The sequence below is a fragment of the Lolium rigidum genome, chromosome 4 (genome assembly GCF_022539505.1).
Source record: "Lolium rigidum isolate FL_2022 chromosome 4, APGP_CSIRO_Lrig_0.1, whole genome shotgun sequence".
NCBI lineage: Eukaryota > Viridiplantae > Streptophyta > Magnoliopsida > Poales > Poaceae > Lolium > Lolium rigidum.
In genome coordinates, this window is record NC_061511.1 from 173,711,788 (window position 1) to 173,722,845 (window position 11,058).

At 52.1% G+C, this 11,058-nt stretch overlaps 1 protein-coding gene across 1 annotated transcript; it reads right to left on the minus strand.

Moving 5' to 3' along the window:
- Nucleotides 1-5,980: 5,980 nt before the first annotated feature.
- On the minus strand, nucleotides 5,981-10,140 carry LOC124706356 (enolase). Its single transcript, XM_047238020.1, has 17 exons — nucleotides 10,009-10,140; nucleotides 9,341-9,404; nucleotides 8,833-8,897; nucleotides 8,677-8,724; nucleotides 8,467-8,553; nucleotides 8,276-8,356; nucleotides 8,088-8,189; nucleotides 7,923-8,003; nucleotides 7,766-7,840; nucleotides 7,379-7,441; nucleotides 7,218-7,298; nucleotides 6,946-7,140; nucleotides 6,808-6,858; nucleotides 6,635-6,723; nucleotides 6,496-6,547; nucleotides 6,348-6,404; nucleotides 5,981-6,204 (listed from the first exon to the last, which is right to left on the minus strand). Exons 1-17 carry the CDS (start codon nucleotides 10,075-10,077, stop codon nucleotides 6,124-6,126), a joined length of 1,341 nt encoding a protein of 446 aa, XP_047093976.1. The 5' UTR covers nucleotides 10,078-10,140; the 3' UTR covers nucleotides 5,981-6,123.
- Between the last annotated feature and the right edge of the window lie 918 nt (nucleotides 10,141-11,058).

Consider the following 11,058-nt stretch of genomic DNA (forward strand, 5'->3'; position numbering starts at 1 on the left):
AACCTTGGCGGCTTCAACTACAAGCCGGCCAGAAAGGAATGTCGGCCAACCAAGATTAGAAAGAAAACAAGACATCAAGTCGAAAGAAGCATAGAGCTTACCCTTGGCGGCTTCCAGCTCGCGGGCCAAGTCGGCCCGGTCCAGCTTGGCCTTGTGGTAGTGGGTCACGGCGCGGTTGTACAGAGCGGTGCGCCGATCCGCCACAGCCTAAGGAAAAAAGAAAAAGTTAGTCAATCGGGCGAAACCCGTGCCGGCTCCAAGCAGCCGGCCCATGCCTCGGAGGGCTACCAGGATAATAATCGGATCAAAAACGGTCGAAGCTTACCTTGCGGCTTCCTCCACCTTGGCGACGTTAGCCGCGGCCTCGGTTGCCACTGGCCTTGAGATTGGCCTGCGAGGCTGGAGAAGAACATCTCCACCGATGCTTGGCCGGGGTTCCCCTCCCGGCTGGTCACCTCGTAGGAGTCGGCGCGGAGCCACGCACTGCTCCATGGTGGCAGCCGAGCCGAGGCTGGAGTCGGAGGCGGACGGCACTCGAAGAAGAAGTGCGCCCTTGGCCACGTGCAGGCCTTGCGGTGATGCCGTTGGGGTTCCCGTCCTCACCAACGCGCGCGAGTCGGCGCCCTCCGTGCGCACCGGCTCGTCTCTTGCCGGCTCCTGTCGGGCCGGCTCCCCCGTCGTCGGCTGCGGTGGCGGCGTCGCTCCGGCGCGGCGGATGGCCCGGCCGGCCCGGTCGTCTCCGGCGCTCGAGGTGCCTCCTCCGGGCTTTCGTCCGGCACCACCACGCTTGGCACGGCTCCGGCTCCGATCGTGGGCGGCGCAGCCCTCCCGGCTCCGGTTCCGGTCGCGGGCGGTGCGGAGCTGCCGGCTCCGGCTCCGGTCGACGGCGGCATTCCCGGACCAGCCCCGGCGGCTGGGCCCCGGAAGGGACGAGTCCGGCCCGGGAACATGTCGTCCGGCGTCGCCTGGCGAGTCGGCTCAGCCCGCGTGCCGCGATCGGGCGGCGAGGCCGGCGGCACGGCGAAGGAAGGCGCCCCTGTGGCGGGCGGCGGCGGTGTAGGTGCGCGCGAGGAAGGCTGCGGCGTCCGCTCCCTCCTGCGGCGGGGAAGCGGCGACGTAACGCGCGGAGCTTGCGGGAGCCGCCGCCACGGGCAAACTTGATAGGGGCCCTAGCCGGATAAACGAGAGAGATAATAAGCATAAAAGTAAGGAAAGAAAAGGAATCAAACAAGAAAAGGAGAGAAAGAACTCACCCGGCCTGCTCCGGGACCATCTTCGGGCTGGCTGCCGGCGCAGCTCTTCGCCTTCGCCTCCAAGGCGGCGGTGGAGCCGGCTCGCTTCGTGCCCTTGGGCGCCGAAGTCGCCGTGGTGCTTGGCGGCCTCGCACGCGGAGGCACGGCGGGGATGGGCCCCGTGCCGGACATCGCCGGCTCCTCCTCCTCCTCCTGCTGCTCCGGTGAAGGGGCGGATTGTGCTTCCCCCGGCCGCCTAGATCGGGCGCTGCGGCAGGTCGTCGTCACCGGCATGCTCGCCGGCTTGGTCGGCCGGATCGACGTGATCCGGCGTCCACCTCTTCGTCGCCAGGTCGCCGGTCCTCGGCGTTACGGCGCTCAAAAGCTAGAAAGACGAGAAAAAACATGAACATATGACAAGCCGGAAGTCGGCGAGAAGAAAAAGGAAGTCGGCCTCGCAGCCGCAAGCGGGAAAATGGCAAAGACATGAGACTTACCCGTGCCGGCGGATGCTCCCTGTCGCAAGGCACCAGCCCGTAGCTCCGGCTCTCCGTTAGGTTCGCCTTGGTGATGTGGTTCACCGGCTGGCCACACGGGCTTTGTTGAGCGGCGCCTTGGACGTCCGGTTCGGATCGAACCGGCCGGACATGTACCCGATCTTGTGGGAGCGCATCCGGAGCGGCAGCACCGGCGCTCGGCGATGGTGCGAGAGGAGATCTTCGGCGATCAGCCCGCCGGTGGTGGCTGTCCCAGGAAGTCCCAGAGCAGGTTCACCTCGGCGGTCTGGTCCGTCGAGCGGGCGTTGTGGCTCCAGTTGATCCGGCCGACTGGAGGAGCCGGGTTGAACTCCGGCAAGTTGATCCGGTCGACGAGCGCCCCGTCGTTGCGCACGTAGAAGAATGACATCTGCCAGTTCTTCACCGAATCGACGGTGGGGATTTTGGGGAAAGGCGTACCGGGCCGGGTGTAGATCGAGGCGGCGCCACAGGCCCGCAAGCGGCCCTCGGTGGTTTGGGCCTTCAAGTAGAAGAGCCGGCTCCAGAAGTCGATGTCGGGCCACCGGCCGGCGTAAGCCTCCCTGCACGCTACGTAGCGGCTCAAGAGGACGCACGCGTTGGCCGGCAAGTGATGCGGCTGAAGGCCGAAGTGGTCCAAGAACCGCCGGAAGAACGTCGAGGCCGGCAGGCCCAGTCCGCGATCGAGGTGCGCGCCGAAAACGACGCGCTCGCCGGGCTCCGGCTTGGGCTCCACCTCCCCGCCGGGCGCCCGCGTGATCACCGACCGCGGGATCCGCCGGAGGCGCACCAGGCGCTCGATGTCGTCCTCGCGCATGTAGGAGCCCCTCCACGACCCGCTGGGGGACGCCATTGACGAGGCTGAGGAAGAAGACGACCAGGAGAGGCGGAACGGCGAGGAAGAACCTTGCGACCGCGGCGGCGACAACGGCGGCTGAGAACGCTCCGTCGAGACGCGCGGCCCCGTGGCGCCGGACTGGTGAAGTGGCGGCGGATCGGTGGAGATTTGTCCGCCGGAGTTCGCCAGCGGAAGGCGTTCGCCGGAGCAACGGCAAGCTCGGGCGCGCGGAGAGCGATGGAGGCAGGAGCGCGAGGAAGAAGAAGTGAGCAAGTGCCGCCTCGGTACCCTCCCCCGCGGCATTTATAGCCTCTGCCGCGGGCGGTTGGCCTCAAGTGGCGTTCGTGGGCCACGCCGCCCGGATCTTCGCGCATTAACGTCGCCCACGACCGCTACCGTTACCGGAAACTGCCACACCACGTCGCCCACTACCGCACCGGATCCGGAGGAACATTGATGTGACCGAGACGAACCGACGGCCCAGAGCCGGGCGTCGGACCGGTCAAGTCGGGCGCAGGGCCCGAGGCGGCGGAGACCCCGGCGCGCAGCAAGCCGGAGCCGGACAAAAAGTTCCACTCGAACCAAAACTCTTCAGCAAGGCGGAGGCGCCATCAAATCTTGCGAGAAAAGCAAAAACTATACAAGTGTAAAAAAGCGGCCGGTCGGGAGCGGCCCGGCAGGAACAAGCCGGACGAGGGCGCGGCCGGCTGAATGAAAATTCTCGGTCGGCCCCTCCAAGTGCCGTCAAATATATTCAAGAAGCCGGGAAAACCTGCCTAGGTCCTTCTAAACGCAGGACCTTGCCGGCTTCGGGGGCTAATGTCGGGGAAGACCCGGGTAGGGCAATGGACGCGGAGCAGCCGGCTGGCCACCGGCCGGCTCGCGGCAAAGGCCGGGCGAGGAGCAGCCGGCCGGCGCCGTGGCCGGCTGGTCGGAAGCCGGGCTGGCTCTAGGTCCTAGTCGGCCCGGCTACGGCCGCCAATGCTGTAGGCTGGGCCGGCTTCTACAAGCCATATCCGGCCGGGGGTGCGTGCCTCGGACCGACTCGAGGCTGGCGAGTCTTGCACTAGAAGGAACCGGGTTGGTGATCCGGGTTCCCAAAGTCCACGCCGACTTCATCTTCCGTAAAGCGCGGGGCACCGTGGAGCAATAGTGCCACGCGCCGGACGAGGCCATCATGGCTTACGACGCGCCGTACGAGGCTACGGTGGGCGGCGGCGACGGGGACACTTCCTCTCCATACCGCCGACCAAGGCGGCCGGATGGGACAGAGCCATGACGCCTCAACGGCTCCGACGTCACCGCCTCGGGAAGGAGCGGAAGCCGAAGCCGGCCAAGCCGGCTAGTAGACTATAGGGTCTTATATGTAAAGTGCCGGTGCCTATATAAGCCGCACTACCCCCTCTTGTGCAGGGAGGATCGATCACTTATTGCTTTCACCTACCTACAGCGCTGCCCTGTGAGAGAGACCTTCGTCTCCCTTAGCCTCTCAGGGCCAGCCGGACACGGCTCTAGGAGCACCATTGCCTTGTGTGACATCTTATACACTCTAGCAGGAGTAGAGGTTTTACCTCCACCGGAGGGCCTCGAACCTGGGTACGTCGCCGTGTCGCTCGTGCCCAAACCCGCTTCCGGATACCGCCGTGAGATCTCTCAGGAGCCCCTTCGATTAGCCACCCTATGGCATATGCCGTGACGATACCACGACACCACGCGGCGTTCGACGCGGAGCAGGAACACCGCAGGGAGGCGGTGGCCGTAGAGGACGAGTCCGACGACGAGGAGTTCGAGTGGGGCTAGAACGGGCCTAGCCCGGAGGAGAAGGCGGCGGAGCAGAGGGGTTTAGTCGAGTCATTCGAGACGCTCAAGAAGGCCAAGGATGTCGCCAATGAGGCGTTGCGACAGCGGCTACTGGAGGACGCGGTGGTCCACCGAGCTCTGATGGCCGCACGACGGATGGAGCGGCGGGCGACGGAGAAGCTAATGAGGAGGGAGGGAGGCAATGACAGGGCCGGGCCATCAACCGCCCTTAGGGTCGACAAGTAGTCTAGGACCTTTTCGTCCTTCTTGTTTTCCTTATGTACATTTTATGCATTTGAGCTATGAAAGAAATGTTGGAAAAACAATATGGGTCGCCCGCTGTGAGTAAATCCAGACGCAAACGGACGCGCGCTAAAAAAACCATATTCGTGTCTGTGGTTCGACGCAATATTTTAAACGCCCTAAATGCGTCGCCCAGCGGAGAGGCCGCCCTTATGCTTTGAGTCATATGAAAGTCCTGCTCGTGCGGGAAATTCAATTCGGCTCCCGGGTGCGTATGCTCCCTCTACCAAAAAATCATATTTTGAAATGTCGAAAAATTTGGACAAAAAATTCTACATTTACATCTCCATAATATATGAATGTTTGTCAAGTTTCACGAAAAAACAATATTTTTTGTGTTCTATGTAAAAAGGCGAAAGTTTATCTTGTGAAAAACATTATTTTTGTCACTGAATTTTGTCTTTTTTACACACGTCACATGATAAGTTGATTTTTTATGAAACGACTTTGTAAGAGCGTAGCACATAAAGATGTACGCGCGGATTTTTTGTTTCAATTTTTTTAAAATTTAAAATATGTGTAAGATGCATTTCAAAATATAGGGAGCATATGCACCCATGTTCTAAAACACCACTCTGCCATCTTTTAAGCTACTACCCTGATATTCAAAATCCGTCTTTCTCGAAAAAAGAAAGAGACGACATCAATCTATGCGTATCGTTACTCGTGCCATCATCAATCTATGCGTATCGTTACTCGTGCCATCTTTTAAGCTACTACCCTGATGTTCAAAATCCGTCATTCTTGAAAAAAGAAAGAGACGACATCAATCTATCATTACTCCTGGGCTCTAGGCAGTCTGATGCGTTTCTGATCTCACAAAAGTTCCAAGGTGCAGACTTACTTCTGCAAGATTGTAAATTTAGTTTCTTTTATCTTACATACAAAAGTTCCAAGGTGCAGATTTACTTCTGGAAGAATAGCAAAACTAAAATGAGTGATTTATTCACAGTGACAGAACCCGAAGTCTTGAGCTTCAAAGGACTGGGATGTTTTTGTTTTTGTGCTTCTATAGCAATTTGGAAGGTATATATCCCGGAAGATAAAATAGTTCTAACAACACACAAAATTAGTTTCTAGATTGCACTGTAATTTTGGGATACACTGTAATTTGAAAAAGGCAAAAACCAAAACATCCCAAAACCACATGTTATAAAAACATCAAACATTCATCAAACAGTGTAGAGATCTATCCAGAACACGTGAAAAATCTCATGTACAGTAATAAACAGCAAACATTCGTCAGACAGGGTAAAGAACTAAAGATTCATCCAGAAAACGGCCACAAGACAGAAATCAAAGTTCAGATTGTATTTTGTATCCGTTACTGGGAACTTATTGCTCCGATTCTGCGAGCATAACCGGGCACCGGGAAAGTTTAGTACAGCACATTTTTGACAAAATTTAGGAACAGAGAAGCTCCTTCAATTCCCATCTAGTAGGGCTCCACTGGAGTACGGAAGTTGAGTCCAGCGTACACAGCAGCGGCACCAAGCTCCTCCTCGATCCTAAGAAGCTGCCCAGTTTAAAAAAAAAAACAGAAGTCAGTAAAATGCGCCGGCGTATGTTGTCAAATAAACGCACCTTAATAAAACAAGAAAGGGCAACGAAAAAAATAGCAGTAAGATTGTATAAGTGAGTGGTAGCAAGTTTCCATACCTGGTTGTACTTGGCAAGACGTTCTGATCTGCAAGGTGCTCCGGTCTTGATCTGGCCCTGTAACAAAAGGGAGATTGTTCCATTAGCTTCACCATTAAACTTTAGTTGCACTAATGACAATTCTTCCAAGAAAAAGTTGGAAACATACGGTGGATAACCCAACCGCCAAATCAGCAATGAATGTATCCTCAGTTTCACCACTGCAGCAAAGAGATAGCACTCGAATATTTCAGATAACAAAGAAAGGTAACAGTACAGGAATAAAAGATGGTGACTGAGAAGTGTACCTCCGGTGACTGGTCATCACACCCCAGCCAGCACGTTTTGACATTCTCACAGCCTCAATGCTCTCGGTCACAGATCCAATTTGGTTAACCTACATTGTAATGCGGATACACAATACTTGAGCTGACAAAGCTATCGGCTGCAACAAATTGAAGTTATCTCAAACCAGGCATACCTTGAGGAGAAGAGCATTGCATGACTTCTCTTCAATCGCCTTTGCAACCCTCTGCACGTAAGAGGGTAATAAACTACGTAAATCACCTAGGCAAATGAAAAGATAAAGACAATGTATTACATTGAAGAGAGTACATACAGTTGGGTTTGTGACAAGGAGGTCATCTCCGACAATCTGCACTTGCTCTCCAATTTCCGCAGTCATCTTAGCATAGTGAACCCAGTCATCCTGATCAAATGGGTCCTCAATGGAGACAATTGGGTATTCATCAACAAATGACTTGTACACATTCTTCAGGCTATCTCCAGATATCTTCTGGGAGCCATCATTGTTCTGCAACAAGCAACAGAATAACCATAAGTTGGCCATCAAAATAAACTTAACAATTCAAACTGACAATCAGACATTACATCTTCCTTGAAGTTCAGATCATAGGTTTTGTCCTTTTCACCGTAGAACTCTGAAGCAGCAACATCCATTCCAATGACAACCTAGCGTAGCATATGTAATGTCTCAGTAAAAGGCGTCAATAATCATTAAATCAACTTGGACATGATGTAATGCAACAAACCTTGCCAGTATACCCAGCCTTTTCAATAGCCACCTTCAAGAGCTCAAGACCCTCCTTGTTCTCCTATAGTTTAACAAAAGGCCAAGGAATTAAGAAGTACTCCAAAAAGATGTTTTGTTGACCATTATGCATCTCAAACTGTACGGTTATGGCTTTAAAAACAAATAAATTTCTAGTATCATAGAGATAATTATGGCCTTTATCAAGAAGAAACAAATAAGACAAATTCCTGACTAACTGGTGTGCCACAGCAATTACCATATATTCAGAGATAGCAAAAATTGAACAGGAAGAAAAAAGCAATACGAATTTCTGACTAACTTTTGAGCCATTTCAAAGGATTATCTCATGTTGTACGGGCGTAAGCCAAAGATATAAAGGACAAACCTGAATGTTAGGAGCAAAACCACCTTCATCACCAACATTAGTAGCATCTTGACCATACTTCTTCTTGATAACGGACTGAACCAAACAGTAAATGTGTAAACTATTAGACATTGCAAAACTACCAGCTAGAAAGTGAAAAGTGCAATTGAAGAATCACCTTCAAGTTGTGATACACTTCAACACCCATCTTCATGGCCTCCTTGAAGGATGAAGCTCCAGTAGGAAGGATCATGAATTCCTGTAGAAGCATAGAGAGCAAAAGTTACAGGCCACTGAAGTCATACGATAAGAGCTATATGTAAATTTAGATTTGGGGCCCTGCCTGCATAGCAAGCTTGTTTCCAGCATGCGATCCACCGTTGATGACATTGAATGCAGGCACAGGCAGAACCAGATGCTTGTTACCAGCAAGGTTGGCGATGTGCTGCAGTTTACAAGACACATATAAATCCACAGTGATAGGCATAATAACAATTCAGTGATAAGCAGAACAAGCATAGCGAAATGTACCTGGTACAGTGGAATCTTCTTGACAGAAGCTCCTGCTTTGCATACAGCAAGTGACACAGCCAGGATAGCATTAGCACCAAGCTGAATTTCAAGAGAATCAAGTCATCAGGTGGCAATTAGCGAAATGCAATGGTTGTACTTTTCCTCTCAACACTATAACCACCAGCATGTACACCAATACCGAAATATACCTTTTGCTTGCACCAGCCCCACTCATTCTTGGTTCCGTCAAGTTCATGAACCATGAAGTTGTCAAGCAGAGTCTGTTCTGTGGGATCCTACAAAGCAAATAGAACGTGCCAAAACTATTAAGTTAATACTGTATATGTATGCAGAGAAAACAATAAGTTAATACTGAAGTATGCACATAATCAGTTTAACGAAGGAACAAGGAGGCAAACCTTGCCAATCAATGCTGGTCCAATAATGGAGTTCACATTGTCCACAGCCTGTTACAGGGACAACTTTAAGAGTTAACTTATGGAGCAACCACAGCTTAAAGTTATAAGAGATGACATGCTACAAAGTATTATAGAACACGCTAAATCAAGACAAACCTTTTGCACACCCTTGCCCAAGTAATCTTTGCCTCCATCCCTCAACTCCAAAGCTTCGTAGACACCTATTATACAGGAAAGAACAGCCCAAGTTTAATTTCACAGCAAGGGTAGACATAGACATTAGTGATTTACATAAAAAAAACAGGATCAATCCTCCAAATCCGAATGGGAAACTAAATCTCAATGAATGAAAATGAACATGCAGAAGCCACGAGGCTAGAAGAGATTCTTCAGCTTCCTACACAGATACACTAGAAGAGATTCTTCAGCTTCCTACACAGATACACTAGAATCCTTGTAAATGGGAAGACGCCAATTCAGCTTAGTGCATAATCGATGAACCAAAATCCATGACATCACTACATAGCTTTTTGTTAAAATAGGGACATATTGTATTGTGCGCTACAAACTACAAATTCACAACATATTGACTAAAATGCATTGATAGTAGCAAGGTCACAGCCACAACAGAAAAAGAAAGCACGCTGGTAACTGAGAGACCTACCAGTTGATGCACCGCTGGGCACAGCAGCCCTCGCAAATGTTCCATCAGAGCAGCACACATCAACCTGGCAGTACAAGGAAAGGGTTCACACTTAGCTATAGGAAGAATAGGCAAGCTGGAAGCATTAATAATTGACAAATTTGACGGACTGGAACATAGGCGCAAACTACTACCGCATCACGAGACAAAATTCCCACTAGTGCGAAACTAAACAACGAGATAACAGAGATCAGATCGTAACAAGCAGCAGATCAGCTACAAACGATCCAGTCACCTCGCTACAGCGGAAAAAAAATCAGCAAGGAGAACAGAAAAGCTAAATAGATCGTACGGCTAATCGAGTAAACGCGTAGCCACGAAATGATCAGATCTACTGGAACCCGTAAAACTCCTAAACCCTATCCGTAACCAGGATTACAGCCAAAAGCGGAGTAAGCACAGAAACGAACAAATCAGAGCACAATCCACCAACCCAAGGCCAAATCGGAGCTACGCAGTTACAGATCGCACCGTCCAGAGGCGCTAGGAGTGGTTGGTCGTGTCGCACATTACTAGATATATAAACCCTACAGAGGAAGGCACTCGAAATCGGGGCTCGAGCTCCAGATCTCGCTGTATAACGACACCTTAGATGATGAGGATGGAGCGGAGTTGGGCGGTGCGCGTACCTCGACGGTGGGGTTGCCACGGCTGTCGAAGATCTGGCGAGCCTTGACGCTCTGGATGGTCGCCGCCATGGCCGGGGAAAGTGATGGATCTAGAAGATGTTTTTGGGCGGAGAGCGAGCTGGGAATTTGCGGAGGTTTTGAGGAGGGGGAGCGGGGCCGCTTTTATGGTGCGACGCAGCGGGTGGGCGTAGCCAGCCTTCGCTGACGGAGGAAAGGAGGGGGCTCACATGACTTGGCATCTACTGCGTTTCCTATTGTTTTTTCCTTCGATCGCATCGGCGGCACTATTTTGTTTGGACAATAAGTAATGATTTTCTTCGAGAGGAAGAAAAGGGGAAATTGGCATCGCGAAGCTTTTATTTTCTTTTCTTTCGATCGCTCGTCGACAATACTGTTGGATGGGAATGGCAAATGGAATCTGTATTACACAGATGGCATATTCGCTGGCGAGGCAGCCGCCGCAGTTCTTTCCGAAACCATGGTCGGCCCGCGGGAATGCGTGGTTGTCGATGGGCTTCGACGCGCGTTTCAACGGGCTGTGCTCCACATGGTTCAGACTAGGCTGTAAAGGTTTAGAAGGTGCTTAGGCCCACTTCTTTTAGCTTAGGCATGAGCCGGCTGATGGGTTTGGTGGAGAAACTATGTGGGAAAAAGTTCTTACAAACGGTTTTTTGGGCTTCAGCTTTGGTGGCGTCGTCAAGGTGTGTTCATATCTTTCTTGCTCGCTTGGAGCTGGTTGTTGTCTGTGGATGAAAGCCTCGATTTGGTGCATGATCAGCACGATGGCGGCATCCTCGATGTCGTATCTCCGTTGGGAGCATCGTGCTATAAAACAAGTTTTGGAGGTCCTATGTTGCATTCTTTCGATACTCACCAATGTCCACGGTTGATCTTGAGGGGCGCTATTGCAAGCCATGGCTAGTCCAAGACGAGGCATTCTCGGGCTGACCTAGTTATGACATCGATCTCCTTGAGATGGTATGTTGACAAGGATAGTTCTTACGGAGCTATAGTTCTTTGGATGCGTCCAGTGGCGGTCGAGACGCGGCT

Bases quoted from the DNA above. Each gene is read 5' to 3' on its own strand.
- LOC124706356 (XM_047238020.1), bottom strand. From the start codon at position 10,077: ATGGCGGCGACCATCCAGAGCGTCAAGGCTCGCCAGATCTTCGACAGC. The intron at 8,554-8,676 runs GTTTGCCTCCTT...TTTGCTTTGTAG, and splicing joins GACCAGCATTGATTGGCAAG to GATCCCACAGAACAGACTCT. The intron at 6,405-6,495 runs GTATGTTTCCAA...CTTTTGTTACAG, and splicing joins TGGCGGTTGGGTTATCCACC to GGCCAGATCAAGACCGGAGC.